General features: G+C 40.7%; 1 protein-coding gene across 1 annotated transcript; it reads right to left on the bottom strand.

The window, feature by feature from the left end:
- Window positions 4,114-4,611, bottom strand: LOC107627285. Its single transcript, XM_016330133.1, has one exon. The coding sequence runs from the start codon at window positions 4,609-4,611 to the stop codon at window positions 4,114-4,116; it is 498 nt and encodes a 165-aa protein (XP_016185619.1).

The following is a 19,325-nucleotide window of genomic DNA, read 5'->3' as shown; positions in this document are numbered from 1 at the left end:
AGAGGAATGAAAGCATCTCTATTCGCTTATCTGAAATTCTCACCAATGATTTACATAAGTATTTCTATCCCTATTTTATTATTTAAATTCGAAAACCCCATTACTATTTTATATTCGTCTGACTGAGATTTACAAGGTGACCATAGCTTGCTTCATACCAACAATCTCCGTGGGATTCGACCCTTACTCACGTAAGGTATTACTTGGACGACCCAGTGCACTTGCTGGTTAGTTGTGCGAAGTTGTGAACTATGGTATAGGCATCATGTTTTTGGCGCCATTACCAGGGAAAGAAAGAGCGATGAATTTTACATAATTAAAGTGTAATCACAATTTCTGCGCACCATTCCCCACACTTGAATGACACACACTCACTAGCCTAAGCTAATCAAAGATTCAAATTAAGGACATTTATTGTTTTCCGCTTAAAGGCTTGTAATATGCTAATATTAAGAACAAAGGGGTTTATCATAGGCTCAAGGTTGGCTAACAATGGTTGATGAAAGGTAGGCCATTTGGGTACGTGAGCTAAATGAAAATAAATGGACATAAGAATCGAACAAATCAAAGATCACAATTATAGAAAGAGAACAATACACACAAGAATGAAAATAAAGAATCGAACAAATCAAAGATCACAATCATAGAAAGAGAACAATGCACACAAGAATGAAAATAAATGGTTATAACATGTAACCTCACAATTAGGCTCAAGTCTCACGTGCTTATGTTCTTTAGCTTAATAACCATGTTCCAAAATACATTCTTCAAGCAAGATTAACACAAAAATTTTCAAATTGGTAGGGTGCCCTAAAGATGATTTCTTGGAAAATAAGTTATTATCCTAACCAAGTAGTCCTAACATGCACAAAATGTTCAAATACAAAAACTACTAACCAAGCAATCTATCCTAATTAACGAAAGAAAAGATAAAAATCATGAGTGTTGAAAAGAAAAGTTACCTACGGAAGTCGGTGACCGACCTCCCCACACTTAAAAGATTGCATGGTCCTCCGTGCCATTGGTGATACACAAAGGGGATCGAGATCGCTATCTCCATCATCCGAGCCTTGAGTGCTTGCTTTACTATAGTCCGAGGCAGATGAGGATATGACCGGCTCTTTCGTAGGCGGGTTGACACAACCCCAAAACTTCTTCATGTAAGCGAATCAGCGTTTGTTATGCCTCTCATATTGATCTATCTTCTCATTAAGCTCTACAAACAATTAATGGGTTGACTTTGGTGGTGCGGAGGAAGTGGTAGGAATGGTGGACGGGGGAACTATGTCAAGGCTTGTGGTGTCCATGGAAGGTTGAAGATATTTCCCGCTCGGGACAATATCACCCTTGCCGGAATCATAGCCATCATGTCCTTGGCCTCGCAAGGGACACCAGCAGCAGCAACCAAATCCGATACCAGAGCGGGAAATGGTAGGTTATCCTTGGCATGGACTCGACCCATCGCTTGTCGGATGAGGAGAGGAATGTTGATCGGCCTCTCCGTGAGTACGCACCAAACAAGGAGGGCAAGGTCCGCCGTGATGGATGACTTATGAGTGCTCAGAAGCACGTAATGGGATAATATCTGGGCCCATGCCCGGGCCTCCACTGTAAGCGCACGTGCATCAAGGCTTTTAGGCCACATCCTAAGTCTCCCTTGGGTCCAATGATTCTCGGGTTCAGCAATGACTCGAAGGATCGAGTTTCAATCGAACCCAAACTCATCCCGCTGCCATAAGACCTCTTGGTAGACATCCGTTTCCATTGGTACTGGTAAAACATTAAGCACTCACTGAATAGCCTCCTCTGAAACTGGATCTTGCTTTCGGTGCACATAAACCAACTGAAGAGAAGAGGAGTGGTAGTCGGAGTAGAACTGTACCACCCAAGAAAGGTTGGCCTCCTGTGGTTTCCGCAGTAGAAATCCCATTGCCGCCACTTAATACGGGGCAACACATACGGAGCAATACGGTCCGTTCGGGCGAGTAGATGCTCGGAATGGTAGTTCCTCTCAACCATGGTAGGGAACATGAGCTCACAGAAGTGGTTGGGATACCTTGTGGGGTCCCTTGCCATATTGCCCTTCGCTTGTTCATCAATATGAACAATTGGCTTCGCTTTCTTAGAAAGGGGCTTAGCTCCTAGTGTAGGGCGCGCCTTGGAGGTTGATTTCTGGGGTGCCGTTTTTGTGGCTGGTTTCTTCGATGCCTCCTTGCCTTTTCGAGTGGCCATCCTGAAAGAGGAAGGGAAATGGGAGACATGAAAACCCAATTAATCAACACTTGGAAGGTAACATACAAGTGAAAAGTAGTGCCCAAAAAGAATAGTTCATCTTGAAGACATGACAGCTGTAACATGTGAACAAGACAATAATAAAATCATGGGTCATAACACTTAGCATGGGATGCAAGAGTGAGTGAGGCTTGCAATAAGGCATGAGAAGGATAAACTCAAGCATCAATAATAATGAAGAAGCAAGTCATGGGTAATGAGTATAAGAAAGGCAAACATGAAGTAAAATAGGCTCAATGCACTTGAAGAGAGCAAATGAATGAAGAAGAAGCACCAAATTGGGGGCACAAAGTCAAAATTGAGCTAAAATGCTGTAGGTACATTTCAACAAACACTTGGTGTGCAATATGCAAACAATGAGCAAGTAGGAAAATTCAAACATGTAGAACCCCAAAGGGAATACCAAACAACAACACCACCACAAAGTCACAAAGAAATCAAGAAATATAAAAAGGATCCATCAAAATAAGAGAAAACTCAAATTTCAACACCGATGAAAAATATGAAATGAAAGAAGGCAAACAAGCAAGAATCAATTAACAAATTGCAACTAAGGAGAAAAGCAGGAGAGTAATCAAATGCAACTAGTAAGAGAAAAATTTAAGAGAAGACAAAAGAGAAGGAGTAGGAGTAGAACCTTGAAAAAGAAGCTAAGGTGGAGTGTAGGTGGAAAATTAGAAAAGAGAGGGAAAGGAAAGATAGGAGAGATAAAGTGTGGGACCGTCGGAGGTGGTGGTTGCCGGCGGAGTGGTCGTCGGTGGAATGGCCGGAGACAAATGTGGTAGGGTGATGGGAGAAGGAAGAAGAAGAAATGGAAGAATGATGTGATGGGGGAAAATTTAAAAAGAAAGCAAAGCAGAACAGGGAGCGCGTAGTGCATCAGATGCGTCGGGGATGTGACGCGTGCGTGTGCTCCACGAGTACGCATGGAGAGATGGAGAAGGGAGGTGATGCGTAAGCGTCTCCCACGCGTACGTGTGTGTTTCAAAAAAGAGAGGGGACGCGTACGCATCAAGTGACGCGGATGCGTTGGTAGAGCTGTGCCTTGGGCACAGAGTTGGCACAAAACAGGCCCAACTCTCTGGTTTTTTACCAGGAGTGGCATGCAGCACAATCGACGCATACGCGTCTATCACACACACGCATGGATTGGGACTTTGGCAAACAACGCGTACGCGTCGCTCACGCTTACGCGTAGGTCGCCTGGCACAAAATGGGCATAAAAGGGGCATAACTCTCTGGGTTTTGTACCAGAGTGGCCAAAATTCGCAACGACACGCCCACGCTTATGCCTGGGTGTGCGAAATTGCAAAAGGACGCGTAAGCATCACCCACACTTATGCGTGGGGTGCCATTGTGCCTTAGGCACAAATCAGGCACACAGGAGACACAACTCTCTGGTTTTAGTACTAGGAGCTGCGAAAATGCATCCACGCGTACGCGTACAGCACTCTTGTGTGTTGATGCCCCTTTTTTTTATCATGCACATGAGGAGGGGCAATTATAGCACAAATTGGTAGTAATGCATGCTAAAGGGGGTCAAAAACATCAAAAATCTCATGTACACTCAATCTTAAGCATTTCTTCAACATCTCAATTCAATCAAACCATTATCAATGAACTCCTCATGAGCAATGTTAACAAAAATCAAGCAAAATCAACCCTGCTATGAACAAACTTACAAATCAAGCAATCACAAAATTCATAAAGATTCAAAATATCTATATGCAAGAAACTATATACAGAGATAGATCGTACCATGGTGGGGTGTCTCCCACCTAGCACTTTTCTTTAACGTCCTTAAGTTGGACGGTCATGAGCTCATATCTCTTCGCCTTCGGGTGTGTCCTCAAGGAGGAACACCTCAACTTTTTTGTTGCTTTTATTTTCTCCATGATATAGCTTTAGACGATGACCATTAACCTTGAATATATTGGGGCTTGAAGGATGGCGTAGGTGGTAGACCCCATATGGTTCCTTTTTCTCCACTCTATAAGGACCTTCCCACCTTGATCTCAACTTTCCGGGCATCAATCTCAACCAAGAATTATAAAGAAGAACTAGCTCTCCAGCCCAAAACTCTCTTCTTCGGATATTTCTATCATGCACCACTTTCATCTTCTCCTTGTAAAGCCTTGAATTTTCATAGGCTTCCAATCGAAGGTTCTCAAGCTCCACCAACTGTAACTTCCTTTTGACTCCAACCCCAAATCCAGTGTTGTATTCTTTTACGGCCGAATACGCTTTATGCTCTATCTCCACCGGAAGATGGCAAGCCTTCCCATAAACCAACCGGAATGGGCTCATACCAATCGGCATCTTGTAAGCCGTCCGGTAGGCCCAAAGTGCATCACCGAGCTTAGAACTCCAATCCTTCCTGTGAGGCTTCACAATCTTTTCTAATATGCGCTTGATTTCCCAATTGGAGACTTCGGCTTGGCCGTTCGTTTGTGGGTGGTATGCCTCATGAGTGAATATTAGATTTCCACACAAAACTCACCGGTAAGTGTACCGGGTCGCATCAAGTAGTAAAAACTCACAAGAGTGAGGTCGATCCCACAGGGATTGATGGATTGAGCAATTTTAGTTAGGTGATGAATTTAGTTAAGCGAATATTTGATGAATTGAGTGATTTTGATTCACATAAGCTAAATTGCAAGTAAATAAAGGTGCAGAAGGTAAATTGAGCAGAAGAATAAAGTGCAGAAGAAGTAAATTGTAGTAACTTAAAGTGCAAGAAAGTAAAAGAGTTGAAACTTAAATTGCAAGAAAAATAAATTGCAGAAACTTAAAGAGCAAGAAATGTAAATCGCTGAATCTAGATTGTTGGGAAATGTAAATTGCATTAAGAGTAAAGGGATTTGGGTGCTAGGATTTGTAATTGAACAAGAAATTGCAAACTAAAGTAAATCAGAAAGCTCTGAGATGCAAGAATTTAGAATTCAGATCTGGATCTCAGTAGCAAGAACAGAAATGTAAAATTGCTTCAAGAAACAAAACAGCAAGAACTTGATTCAATTGTGAAATTCTAAAAGAGAAACTGAAGATCGAAGGAGAGCACTGAGATCAAAAAACAGATCTAGATCCTCAATTACTCCCTTGATCAAGCAGAAAGAAATTGCAGAAGAAAATGAAGATGAAAATAGAATAGAAGATTAAGATCCAATCCTAAGATCAATTGAGAAGAAAAGCAAGAGATGATTCTCAGAATTTGAATCAATGGAGCTCTTCAATCTCAATTCAAAATCCAAGAATAGACAGTAGAAGTTGCAGAAGAAAAGAAAATGAAAACAGAAAGAAAACTAAATCCAATTCCCAATTCCCAAATTCAAAATGAAAATTCAAAAGTGAAAACTAAAAAATGAGCTAAAGGTCCTCTACAAATCAAACTTAATCCTATTTATACACTTTCTATTTTGGTCTTCAAAGTTTGGAGTGGGCCTTTTGGTTTTTGGATTTGAAGAGAGATGGGTCCGGTTGGCCTTGGTTCAATTGAGTTGGAGGCATGGGTCAGCTCCCAGGGGAGCACTCCGTTTGGTATAGTGAACGTTACGTTCACTTAGCCTTGGTGAGCCAAGCCTCCTTGTCCATAGCGTTCAGTAAGTGAACGTTCCGCTCACTCTTTGAGCGCTACATGCCTTTGCTTCCCTGGGTGAGCTTTGCTTTCCTTGGTTGAGGCACGAAAAAGGTGACAAAAGGGAGGGTAGCATTGCTTTTTCCAAACACTTGCTCCTTGTTTTGCCTTGTACATGCTTGGCTTATTTGGTTCCAAGCTCAAAAAAGTGAGCAAAAAGGAGCGCTACGCTCGAATGTTTGAGCGCTACTCTTCCATGTCTTGATGCGCCCAGCCTTGATTGGTTCCCCTCTTCGAGCGCTATGTTGCACCCTTTTAGCGCTGGCCTTGCTCCCTTGTTTCCTTGCCAAGAGTATCACGAAAAAGTGAAAGAAAGTGAGCATAGTGTTCTCTTCTTTGAACGCTATGCCTTGGCATGTGCTGTACCATTTGGTGCTTCCTCTTGGGCGCTCCGTTTGCAACCTTGAGCACTCCTTGTGAGCTTTGATGCGCCACGCTTTATTTTCAAGGGCCACGCTTTTTAAAGCATGGCCTAAGGTCCAAAGTGTGCTCAAACTTCAAAAGTGTGCCAAAAATTCCTCTTTCCACCATTTCTTCACCTACAAGCAACAAAACAACTAATCAAAGTCCCACCAAAATCACTAGATCTTTGCATCATTTATAAAATCAATTAATTCTAGCATAAAACCTATGATTTTGTGTAAAATAAATGATGTTTGATTGATTCAAGATAATCATGAAAATTCACTCCAATTACTTACTTATGGTGCAAGAAAGTGCATAAAACCTAATGAAACTAATGAAAAATGCTTGTAAAACTAGCATAAGATGACTTGTCATCAATGCCGTGGCCACTTTATGGATGATTCCATACTTCTTTGATGAGAGATTTCTTGTATAGTTTGAAATCAATCAAAACAATAATCAATTCGTTGGTAGCATAGTCCAAACCAACAACGAATTCTCAAGATCAAATATTAAATCCAATACAAAATATAAACCAAGAGTCTTTCAACTCGGGTCGTTCTTCCTAGTATGCAATTGGAATGTTACTCTTTCGGTTGTGAAGTAAAGGAGGGTTTTCAAGCAAGAAATGAAAGATTAAAAAAACTAAGCAATAAAAGAATTAAGGAATGAACAAAATTGTAATTAATGCAATTAAAGAGAAGATGAGGTCAAAACTAGTGAAAATACTATAAATGCAATAAAGAACCTTGACTTGGGAATGAGGATCCAAGGAATCCTATCATCGCCATAACCACAACTATGGTAATTATGATGAGTCAATCTCGCCTAGTCAACCCCAACCATCGAGGAATAAGTCAAGCAAGCACAATTGACATTAATCCATAATTCCTAACCAACTTACCAAACTAGTTGATAAAAGGCTAGCGTCAATGGAAACAAGAATCAACTAACTACCGAAGAATTACCACTAAATGTCGGACATTATGACTCTAGTATCCTAGGAACTCAAATCCCAAACCAAGGTGTGAAAATCTACTCAAATTCTAAGGTTGGCATTTTCACAAACACCTTGTGTGCATAAAAGTAAAACATGGAAAATTGCAAGGAAAAATAGCAAACTAAAACCAATTATTCACAAAACCAAACATAAACAAACAATCAAGTATAAAGAAAGCATAAGATATAAAATTCATTAATCAAAACTTCAAGAAACTCAAAATTCCAATTATAGACAAAGAAACTTGAACCAAAGGAAATGAGAATAAAGACAATGTAATTAAAGAGGAATTGAAGAGTACTTACAATTAAAGATGATCAAAATCCAAAATTAAGCTTGCTATAAAATGCTACAATGGAAATTGAGAATGAAACCCTAAGAGAGCAATGCTACACTACTTCTACTCCTATTCCTAATTACTCTCTAAAACTATCTAAGTGAGCCCTCCACATGAAATGAGGCCTTGCTTGATATAGGAAGAATCAGCTTTAGAGAGTCCCAAAACTGGGCTCTGGAGGCCTAGAAATCGCCCCCAGCGATTTCCATTAACTGAGGCATGTGCTGGCTGCGACGCGTACGCGTGGGTCACGCGTACACGTCGTTTGGCAAAATATGCTCCCACGTGTACGCGTTGCCAAACTTGCGCATGTGCGTACGCACGCATCACTGTGCGCACGCACGGAAGCTGAATCTCCCAAAACTTGATTTCTTCATGCTTTCTCCATTTTTGCATGCTTTCCCATCACTTCTTCCAGCCATATTAACTTTGTAGACCTAAAATTACTCATCAAACACATCAAGGCACCTAATGAAATGAAAGTGGAATAAAATTGATTAAATTAAGCACAAAATAGTATGTTTTCACTATTAAGCTCAATTTAGGGAGAAAACACAAAAGCATGCTATTTGGATGAATAAGTGTGAGTTTATATGATGAAATCCACTCAAATCAAACCAAAATATATCGGAAAATATGGACTCATCAATTTTCCCACACTTAAATAATAGCATATCCTCATGCTAATCACAATCAAGGAAGAAGGTAAAGGGGAGGTAACTTATTAAATGCGACTACTTAAATGCACTAAACTATACTAAATACTATCTATACCTATATATCTATCTATAGTATCCTGTGAAATTGGTGAAAACAAACAATCAAATTTCTAAGCAAGATTATGGACATGTAGGGCTAAGCAAAGAAGAAATTCAATGCAATCAAAATCTAGAGAAATTATTCAAATTATCAAAAAGAGGCAACTTGCAAGAATGCATGATAAATTACCAAATATTCATGATAAACCAAAATTTGAATGCTAAGCTATTCAAAGAATGCATGATTTTTGGGGCATGTTATATCTACGCAAAGTCTCATTCTACCATCCTACTTCTTTACCAGCAATACTGGAGCTCCCCAAGGTAATGCACTGTGACGAATAAATTTTTTTCTAAGTAGCTCATCCAACTGCTTCTTCAACTCTGCAAGTTCCAGTGGTGACATCCGGTACGGTGCTATGGAAATCAGTCCCGTTCTAGGTACTAAATCAATGCTGAACTCTATCTCTCGTTGAAGAGGAAACTCAGAAACGTCGTCCGGGAAAACATCAAGAAATTCCTTCACCACTCGGATCCGTTCAATGCTTAATTCACTATCACTCGAGCTAGCCTCTAACAGAACATACCCCTCACAATCACTCCCGTCTAAGGTAACTCTTACAGAATTCAGATATAAGGTATGGGATAGGAATGGTTTAGTATGTAAACTATTAGATGGAATTACAGCAGTCCTTTCAAAGCAATCAAGGAAAACATGATATTTTGATAATCAATCTAATCCTAGAATAACTTTTAAACCATATAGAGGCAACCAGATTAGGTCATGTATGAAAATCATGTTTCTAATAGTAAACGGTACTTGCAGGCACACTAAACTAGTCAAAGGATTTTGGGATACAGGTGTATGGACAATTAGATCAAAGTTTAACTCAGAGAAATCTAGTCCCAACTCACGAGCAATAGTTAGAGAAATAAAGGAATACGATGCACCCGAATCATACAGTACAGTTAGAGATCGATTCTTGACATAACACTGACCTTGGATCAGGGCGTCTGATTGCGTAGCATCATCAGCAGTCATAGCAAACACTCAACCTGGTTGCTGAGTTTGCACTGGATTCTGAACAAATTTTCTCGGGTAGATCCTAGCTGTGTGTCCAAATTCCTCACAAGTAAAACAAGCGTTCATTCCTTATAGCATTCAAATTACACAGAGCCATAGCCATGGAGATCATAACAGCTATGAGGATAGCTGTGCCTCGCATCGATTCATCATTCGGAGCTTGATTATACTATGCCTATTCGCGGTCATTGAGGTCTTATCCACACTAAACAATCAACATTAAGGTGATCAGTCTTAATATCTATAGTTAGGCACGAACATTCTCAAAATGAGCACTCATAGACATTCATGCCAAATGTATCTTAAAGATACCCTAACAGCATGAGAAACACAAGCAGAGTATGCAATGAAGCATAGTCAGTCCAGTCCCCAAGCTCTACTGGGAATGAACTGATCTAATACCAAATTGTAACGACCCAACTCCTGGTATGCCATGGTCATACAAGAAGCCAAGTGCTACCAACTTGTCCTTCCTAATTATTAACTATTATTTAATATATGAGCCTGTTCCTTGTTAGAATGTAGCCAATTTACGAGCGATGAGGTAATACATACATAGACAGGAATATAAAAGAAGCATAAGAAAACATAGAACACAGCTGATAATATACATCATATACACTATGACAAAGCATGTAGCGTTTACAAGAGATCAAGTCAGTTTACATCCTCGTCAACCTACGTAGCTAAAATATACACGACATTCCCAGGGCCTAGCCCATACAAAATGACGCTAAGCTGGTGCCCAGGCTATCCTAACTACTCTATAGCTCCTAGCTCTCGGGTGTACTAACGCAAGTGAGAGACTAACCAAAAGTCAATGTCAAACTAGAGTGTCATCAAAAGAATGCTAATACCGCTGTCAGCCTATATCTACACGTGGCCGTTCGGTAGATCGTCATAAGGCTCGTCCATCTCCTCATCCTGTTCTATCTCTATCTTTGTGTCCTCTTCCTCGTAGTCGTCAGCAGCTACAACTATATCCTCAGAACCACCAAAAGCACTACTGTCACTATGTACAAAACCATTCGCGATCATAGGTCGGTTCGCGTATGTAGGAGCCACCCCATCGTCCGGTAGTGCCAGCTCATCATGCTATGGAAAATCAGGAATCGGCTCAGGGGGAAAGTCCCACTCTGATGGAATTACAGGTACATACCCTCCAGCTATCTCGGGCTCATCAGGGATGATAGGCTCAGGTGCCGCCTTATCCAAGGGTTGAGCTGGTGTAGGGTGTCCGGGACCATCGGAAAAAGGATACCCAGGTGCGTCAGGGTGTAACCAGAATAAGGGAAAGTCGTAAGGAGAATCGGGGTCAAAAAGTAGGCTAGACAGAGGATGTTGAAAAGCTCAATTCTGTAACGCATAATGTCTTATATGAGGCTCCAATCCCATAATAAAGTAACTGTGGTGTACCGGATCCTCGTAGATGTAAGGGTCCTCAAACTCATAGAATATCACGCCCTTTTCCATCTGAGGGGAGGAAGGGAGAGAAGGGGGTAAGAACTGGGGAGTTCTTAATAGGGCCAGGGTTATTAGTTATGTTCATTAATTTGGTGTTGTTTAGCACACAGATAACAGAATACAGCGAAGCAGTAAACAGGAGATGAAGATAAATAGATAAAATAGAACACGAACAGAAGAATACAAGAAAATAAAACACATATATAACATACAAGCAGACAAACATAAAGAAATAGATCACACACATAAAAGGAATGCAACAGAGAATGATGTGCAGACAAGAATGATGCATGTCTAGTCCTAGTACAGGTAATGAGCTCATCTATCGATTTTTACCTACTCCCGATGTAACCCAGCATTACTAGCCGGATATGGCTATCCTATTGGCTATACCCCTATATACAGGAAATAACCCCTCTGCCACCACAGGGTCCATTGTACGCACGAAATAACACATCTGCCACTATAGGGATGTATGCCGACACACCTTCTGTATACAAGAAATAACCCATCTGCCATTACAGAAATGAAACAGATGGTCACGGTACTTCTATAGCAGNTCACTGGATTTGTGTATACACTCTAATCACTCAGTGTTTGGGGTTAATCACTCTACTCTTCTCTAGTCATGCTTTCTAAAATATTAGTGGCATGGTAATGTTATTCCTAGAAGTGCAAAAGGTTTAGGAACAAGCAGGCTCACATTCAAGCATACAATGCAGATTATTGATGATAAACTGTGTGATAAAAGAAGCGTAAAAATGAATAAAATCATCAATAATGCGATTTAACTAAAAAGGGAACTAGAAGGAATAGGAATGCTAGCCTAGCCGTCCATGAATTGGCTTGGTTGAAACCCATTAGTTCAGAATTCAAAAAGTACCAAAGCCAATTCATGAATGGGAGTTGAGTGAAATAATTTGCAGAAAAATCGGGCAGCATTCCGGCTATAAATTGGACGTTCCCGGGTAATAAACAGTAGCAGAAATTCAGTTCATATGATATTAAAGTAGTACATAAAAGAGTAGCAAATAGCAAGTCACATGAATTCAGAAAAAGAAACAAATTCAAGTTGCAGCAAGAAATGCAATTTAGGTGGAATAATGTCAAAAAAGCATTAAACAGTGATGAACGGTATATTAGCAGCATCAACAGCACAGCAATTTCAAAATTGCAAAACAGATAAAGCAAGCAGCAAGAACGACACAATTATTAGAGCTAAATCTACTAACCACATCCTAGCTACCTAACCACCTAGAATCCACTACGAACATGCATATCTATCTAACCTAAATTAAACAGAATTAAAATATGCAAACTAACTAACTTAAACGGAAAAAAATCAGAGTGCAGTGGAACCTGGTGTGCGCGGCGAAAGAAATTGAAATGGAGAGGGAAAGGGATATGGATATGGCGCTGGTGGTGGTACGGTGGTTCCGGTGCTCGCTATGGTGGCATGGTGGTAGGCTTGGGGTCGGCGATGGGGAACGGGTGAGAAGGGGGAAGGGGGAATAGGGAGAGGAAGAGAAGAAGGGGAGGGGCGAAGAGGGGAGGGTGAGGGGGGGTAGGGTTTCCGCGTCAGGGGCTAGTGAATTTAAATCCACACGTACGCGTGGGTCACACGTGCGCGTGGATGAGGTAAAACTGAAACGACGCGGAAGCGTCCTTGACGCGAACGCGCAAACAGGGGATAATGAAGATGACGCGTACGCGTGAAGCACGCGTGTGTGTCAACCAGGATCGTGCTAAACGCACGATTCCAGCGTCGTTTTAGCGCAACTCTCTGTTTTAATTTAGGGGGCAAATATTTTCAGGCGACGCGTGCGCGTCGCTCACGCCCACACGTGGTGTGTGTAAATGAAATTGACGCGTACGCATCCATGACGCGCACACGTAGGACAATTTGTGCCTAACACACAACAGTCACACGATTCCAGCCCAACTTTCTGGGCGTTGGATGGTGACACCGATTTGGATTCGACGCCCATGCGTGGCCTGTGCGCACGCATGGTGTGAGTTTTTTTTTTATATATAGAATATGCAGAATGCAAAATGCATATGCTAATACAGATGTTATGAATGATACTAGGGAAAAAATAAAATAAAAACTAAAAACAAACAAAACAAAATAAAATTAAAATTAAAAAGGAACGATCATACCACGGTGGGTTGTCTCCCACCTAGCACTTTTAGTTAAAGTCCTTAAGTTGGACGTTTGATGAGTTCCTTGTTATGGTGGCTTGTGCTTGAACTCATCCAAAAATCTCCACCAACGTTTGCAATTCCAATAGCCTCCGGGATCCCAAACTAGGCACATAAAGCCTTCGTGCAAGTTAAAGCAGGTGCTCAGGCTCCAGGGATGTTGATTGTCAGAATAAATTCCAGGATCCCAAACCTTGCTTTTGTACCCGTCCTCTTGTTGACCATCTTTGTTCCAACCGGGCGGTATGCAACCTGAATTTTCACTGAGATGCTCAAACATCTTCCGAGACCCATTCAATTGAGCTCTATACCAATCTTTGCACTTCTATTTGAAGCGTGAAACTGTATTGAACCTTGGGTGCCAATTTCTATTACTAACCACCTCCCTCTTACTCTTAAAGCCATAAAGAGCTCTAAGCTGGCCATCGGTTTCAAGTAAACCATATTCAAGCGGAAAGGTGAAGATAAAGGCTAAGGATTTTACCCACTTGAAGTTTGTATTGGGTGGTAATGGCCTTGGGAGAGGTGTTTCCAATGGTCTTTCAAGCTCCACGTCTTGATCAAAGTCTTCGATTTCTTCCCCATCACTCAAATCATAAGTTGGGGGTTGAGAAAAATCTACCTCCACATCCTTTTCATATTCACTTGGAGAAGGTTCTTCAATCTCAAAGAATTCAATTACATATGCAAGTTCATCACTAGGAGGGCTTGACTCATGATCATCATTACCAAGGAAACTTGCTTCTTGATCTGTTCCGTCCAGTTCTTCATAAGGTACGTGCTTTAGGGATTATGCAGTATCGTCCATAGCATCAATTTCAAATTTGTAGACAGAATTCTCTACAACTCTTGATTCCCATGGACGTTCAGCATCTCCTAAGTCTTCAACCAATTCTTCTTCTTTGATAATCTGGGCTTCCTCCACTTGTTCCAGTACAAAGTCATGCTCCTTACTGTTGACCGGAGTTTCTGGTATCTCCTTCAAGCTACATTCTTCATTAGATTCTCCACATGAAGCCATGGGAGTTCCTTGACTGTCCGAACATCGGAAGGCTAATTGATTTATCGCTTGCTCCAGTTAATGAAGGGTTGCATGAAATTGACCTACTGTTTCCTTGAGGTGAGCCTGTGATTCTTGAGTCGATGGATATGGACATGGTGCATATGGAAGTGGTGGTTCTTGGGAGTAATTGGATTGGAATTGGGGTGGATAGGGGCTAGGGTCATATAAAGGTGAATGGTTGTAGGTGGCTTGTGAGTATGGTGGTTCAAAGCGATGTTGAGGAGGTGGTACATTGGCATATGGTAGGGCTTGTTGGTAGCCACAAGGGGGTCCACCATATCTATCATCTTGGTACGCACCTTGGAATAGCTTTTGACCATAGTAAACTGGTTGAGGTTGGTTGTCACGAAAAGGTCCACCATAACTATTGTCTTGGCATGCATTGTAAGATGGTCGTTGTCCATGGTACCTTGGAAGGTGTTGTTGCCGAAAGGGTTGATCAGATCCTCGTGGCTCCTTCCATCTTTGATTGTTTTGACCCTGATGCATGTTCCTATTATAGCTTCCATTCCTTACAACAACATTGGAACCAAACTTAAAGCCAAAGGGGTGAGAACTCATAGTAGCTAATAAAAATTAAAACAAAAACAAAAACAAATAAACAAGAAAAAGAAGATATTTACAATAACCAATAATAAGGCACACGTTTGCAATTTCCCGACAACGGTGCCATTTTGACGATTAGATTCTTGCTAGTAAAGAAATTCACTAATAAATTCTCGTTGCAAGTATAGTTTCTAAACCAGCAAAGAATCTTTTTGTACAAACGTTTGGTTGTCACTAAAGCAAACCCAATAAAATTTATAACCGAAGTATTGAAACCTCGGGTCGTCTCTCAAAGAATTGCAGGGAAGTATGATTTATTATTAGTTATGAAAAAAGGTATATTTTTGGGTTTTTGAAATAGGGAACAGGAAAATAAATTAGCAATAAAGTAAATTAATTATCATGAAAACCATTGCAAGGTATAAGAACTGGAAATCCCATCCTAGTTATCCTTATCAGGTGTGATGAGAATTGTTTATTGCTCCCACTTAGTTAAGCCTTACTAAATAAATGAAAGTCAAGTGGACTAATCAATTTGATTCCTCAAGTCCTAGTCAACTCCTATTGAAAGACTAGCTTTAGAGGGATCCAAATCAATAAGCAAATTCTAATTTTCAATCAACAGCTGAGTTTGATAACTCAAGTGTTGATGACAAGTCATCTTAGCCTAGTTTCACTAGTCTTTTTCCTTTGTTTTCATTTAGTTTTATGCACTTTCTTAAGCCATAAGTAAGTCATTTGGGTTGAATTTCATGTTTCCTTTGATTCAATCAACCATGGATAAATTGATGCATTTTCATGAGTTTTTGTACCATAATTACTCATATGACAAGAAGAAGAACAACTCTCATGATTATGGCATAGCTTTGATACAATTGTTGATTGATGATAGGTGGAATAAAGCTTGGAAGAAGGTTGCAAGAATGGGCTTGAAAAGAGGGATCAACGTTTGAGCTAACGTTTGCCTCAAACGTTAACTCAAACGTGAGAAGTAGATGAAGAGCACCCTGGAGAAGAGCCAACGTTTGCGCCAATGTTTGCCTCAAACGTTGAGGCAAATGTTGGCTGAAGAAGAAGCAGGGGAAGGCAACATTTGCGCCAATGTTTGCCTCAAACGTGAGGTCAAACGTTGGCGCCAAAAAGAATGAAAAAGAGCACTCCTGGGCACGGCAACGTTTGAGCCAACGTTTGCCTCAAACGTGAGGTCAAACGTTGGCTACATTTTGGCAAGAAAGAGCATGGAAGAGCACCCTTGATTGATGGGTTAGATGAGATACGTTTGCGCCAACGTTTGCCTCAAACATTGGGCCAAACGTTGGCCAAAAAGGGAGCCTAGGAAGAACCACATTTGAGCTCACGTTTGACCTCAAACGTTGGCTCAAACGTGGATGACAGCAAATGGGCTATCTGCATAATGCCTCACACAAGGGACGTTTGAGTCAACGTTTGCCTCAAACGTTGACTCAAACGTGAATGGTTCATGGCCCGGTTCACAAATGGATTTCTTCCCAACACCAAGAACAATCAACGGAGGCTGTTATCAACCCAATTCCATCAAGACTAAAGGCCCAATTTAAGGCTTAATGATCATTTGAAGAAAGTGTATAAATAGCTTAGGATTTGAAGTTTTAAAGGAGCTTTTCTTTTTAGAGTTTTTTTAAGAATTTTCATAGTATTCATAGTAGTGAGCTTTTGGGTTTTGAGCTATTTGGAGATTCTGAGTCTTGGGGAAGGAGAATTGAATTCTCTTCCTCTTAGTTTTCTTGTTTTAAAATTTCATCTACACTCGTCTTGAGTCTTGGGTGTTGAAGAATTGAGGAAATTCTGTCTCAATCTCACCTTGAGATCTCTTTGTTTTTCTTACTGCAACTTCTGGAAATTGAATTTGGATTTACATTTCTACATTGCTCTCTTCTTTAATTTGGCATTTGCTCTCTAAATTTGGATCTAAGAAGGCATTGAAATCTAGACTTAGTTATCTAGTCTCTTGGGTCCTGAGATCTATTGGTTTTTATTTTAATTTCCTTGTTTAATTACTACACCAAGTTTATTTTCCTTTTAGTTTTGAGATCCGGTTCAACTAATTACATCAACTACTCTTCATTCTGTTAAGTTTTGCTTTTCCCTGTTTAATTCCTGCAGATCCAATTCCCATTCCCCTTTTATTTTTCAAGTCATTTATATTTCTTGCACTTTAAGTTTCTGCAATTTACATTCCTTGCACTTTAAGATTCAGCTCTTTTTCTTTTTACTCCCTTTAATTTCCTGCAAATCACCCACTCCCCTTTACATTCTATGCAATTTAATTCTTGTCAACACAATTTCACACAATCAACACTTGTTTGCTTGACTAATTCAACCACTAAACTAAAGTTGCTCAATCCTTCAATCCTTGTGGGATCGACCTCACTCCCGTGAGTTTTATTACTTGATGCGACCCGGTGCACTTACCGATGAGTTTTGTGTCGGATCGTTTTCCGCACATCAAGTTTTTGGTGCCGTTGCCGGGGATTGAATAGATTGACAATGATTAAGTGAGGTGGTAGTTTAGATCAAGCACTTTTTCTTTAATTTTGACTAACCTACTAACTGTTTGAATTTTTGCTTAAGCTAACTAAAACTTCATTCTTGCAATAGATTGAAGTATCACTGGTTGTGGGTTTCTCTTGTTTTGTTTGTATGTCAGGTACAGGGAGAGCTACTCCTATCTTATCCGAAGCTGACCAGAGGACTCTCAGGAGATTATGAAGAGCTGAAAGAGGGAAAGGTATTGTTGGAGAGGAAGAATCTGAGGAAGAATACCACGAGATGGAAGGAGATCCATCTAATCCCAATCCACCACAGAGGAGAGTGTTGGCCTCCTACACTTTTGTAAATCCCAGACACTGTGGAAGCAGCATCTTAACTCCTAGTGTCAATGCAAACAATTTTGAGCTAAAACCACAACTCATTACACTTGTCCAGAACAATTGTTCCTATGGAGGCAGCCCATTGGAAGATCCCAACCAGCATTTATCTACCTTTTAAAGGATTTGTGACACTGTCAAATCCAATGGCGTGAATCTTGAAACTTACAAGCTTCTGTTGTTCCCGTTCTCATTAAGGGACAAGGCTGCACAATGGCATGAAATTTTTCCCCAAGGAAGTATCACTAGTTGGGATGATTTTGTGACTAAATTTCTAGCCAAATTCTACCCATCCCAAAGGATCATCAGGCTGAAAACTGAGGTGCAGATTTTCACACAATTAGATGTCGAATCCTTGTATGAAGCATGGGAGAGGTACAAAGCCTTAATCAGAAAGTGTCATCCGGAGATGTTCAATGAATGGGATGTGCTGCAGAATTTCTATGAAGGCCTCACATTGAAATCTCAAGAGGCATTAGATCACTCTGCTGGAGGTTCATTACAACTGATGAAAACTGCTGAGGAAGCCCAAATTCCTGAGCAAGAGGATTACATGAGAGTGGATATGATAGAGAGTTTGGTGGAAGAAATGTTGGAAGATAATCCTCAAGAGTAAGAAGAAAATCAAGAGACAACAGAGGAACAAGTAGCCGAGATGTCTATTGAGCAAGAGGAAAAACAAGACAAGAAGGAAGAAGTACGAAAACAAGAACTGAAGCCATTACCCACCCATCTCAAATATGCATTCCTGGGTCCATCAGAGAATTTCCCAGTGATCATTAATTCGTCATTAACAAAAAAAGAAGAAGGATAACTTCTTGATGTACTCAAAGCTCACAAAGATGCTTTAGGATGGACTATTGACGACCTGAAAGGCATCAGCCCTGCAGTATGTATGCATAAGATCCTCTTGGAAGATAACTCCAAGCCAGTAGTTCAACCTCAAAGAAGGCTAAATCCCACGATGAAAGAAGTTATCCAGAAGGAAGTAATGAAGTTGTGGAATGCAGGGATAATCTTCCCAATATCTGACAGCTCATGGGTAAGTCCGGTCCAAGTAGTACCAAAGAAAGGAGGAATGACGGTCATCACCAATGAGAAGAATGAGTTAATCCCTACTAGAACGGTGACGGGGTGGAGGATGTGCATAGACTATAGAAGATTGAATGATGCCACCAGGAAAGATTATTTTCCTCTCCCATTCATTGATCAGATGCTAGAAAGATTGGCCGGCCATGCCTATTATTGCTTTTTGGACGGATATTCTAGGTATAATCAAATCGTGGTGGACCCCAAGGATCAAGAGAAGACTGCCTTTACATGTCCATTTGGAGTCTTTGCATACAGGAGGATGCCCTTTGGGCTTTGTAACGCCCCAGCCACATTTCAAAGGTGTATGCTCTCCATCTTCTCTGATATGGTCGAAAAGTTTCTAGAGGTCTTCATGGACGACTTCTCTGTTTTTGGTGATAATTTCAATGCTTGCCTGAAACATCTAACTCTTGTCTTGAAACGGTGCCAAGAAACTAATTTGGTTTTGAACTGGGAGAAATGCCATTTCATGGTGCTCGAAGGGATTGTTCTTGGTCACAAAGTTTCAAGAAAAGGGATAGAAGTTGACAAGGCAAAAGTGG

The sequence above is a fragment of the Arachis ipaensis genome, chromosome B02 (genome assembly GCF_000816755.2).
Source record: "Arachis ipaensis cultivar K30076 chromosome B02, Araip1.1, whole genome shotgun sequence".
Classification (NCBI taxonomy): Eukaryota; Viridiplantae; Streptophyta; class Magnoliopsida; order Fabales; family Fabaceae; genus Arachis; species Arachis ipaensis.
Note: the sequence above shows the minus strand (reverse complement) of the source record. Positions and strands in the feature narration are given on the sequence as shown.

What these genes read in the sequence shown, in the direction of transcription:
- LOC107627285 (XM_016330133.1), bottom strand. Translation starts at nt 4,611, where the DNA reads ATGCCGATTGGTATGAGCCCATTCCGGTTGGTTTATGGGAAGGCTTGC.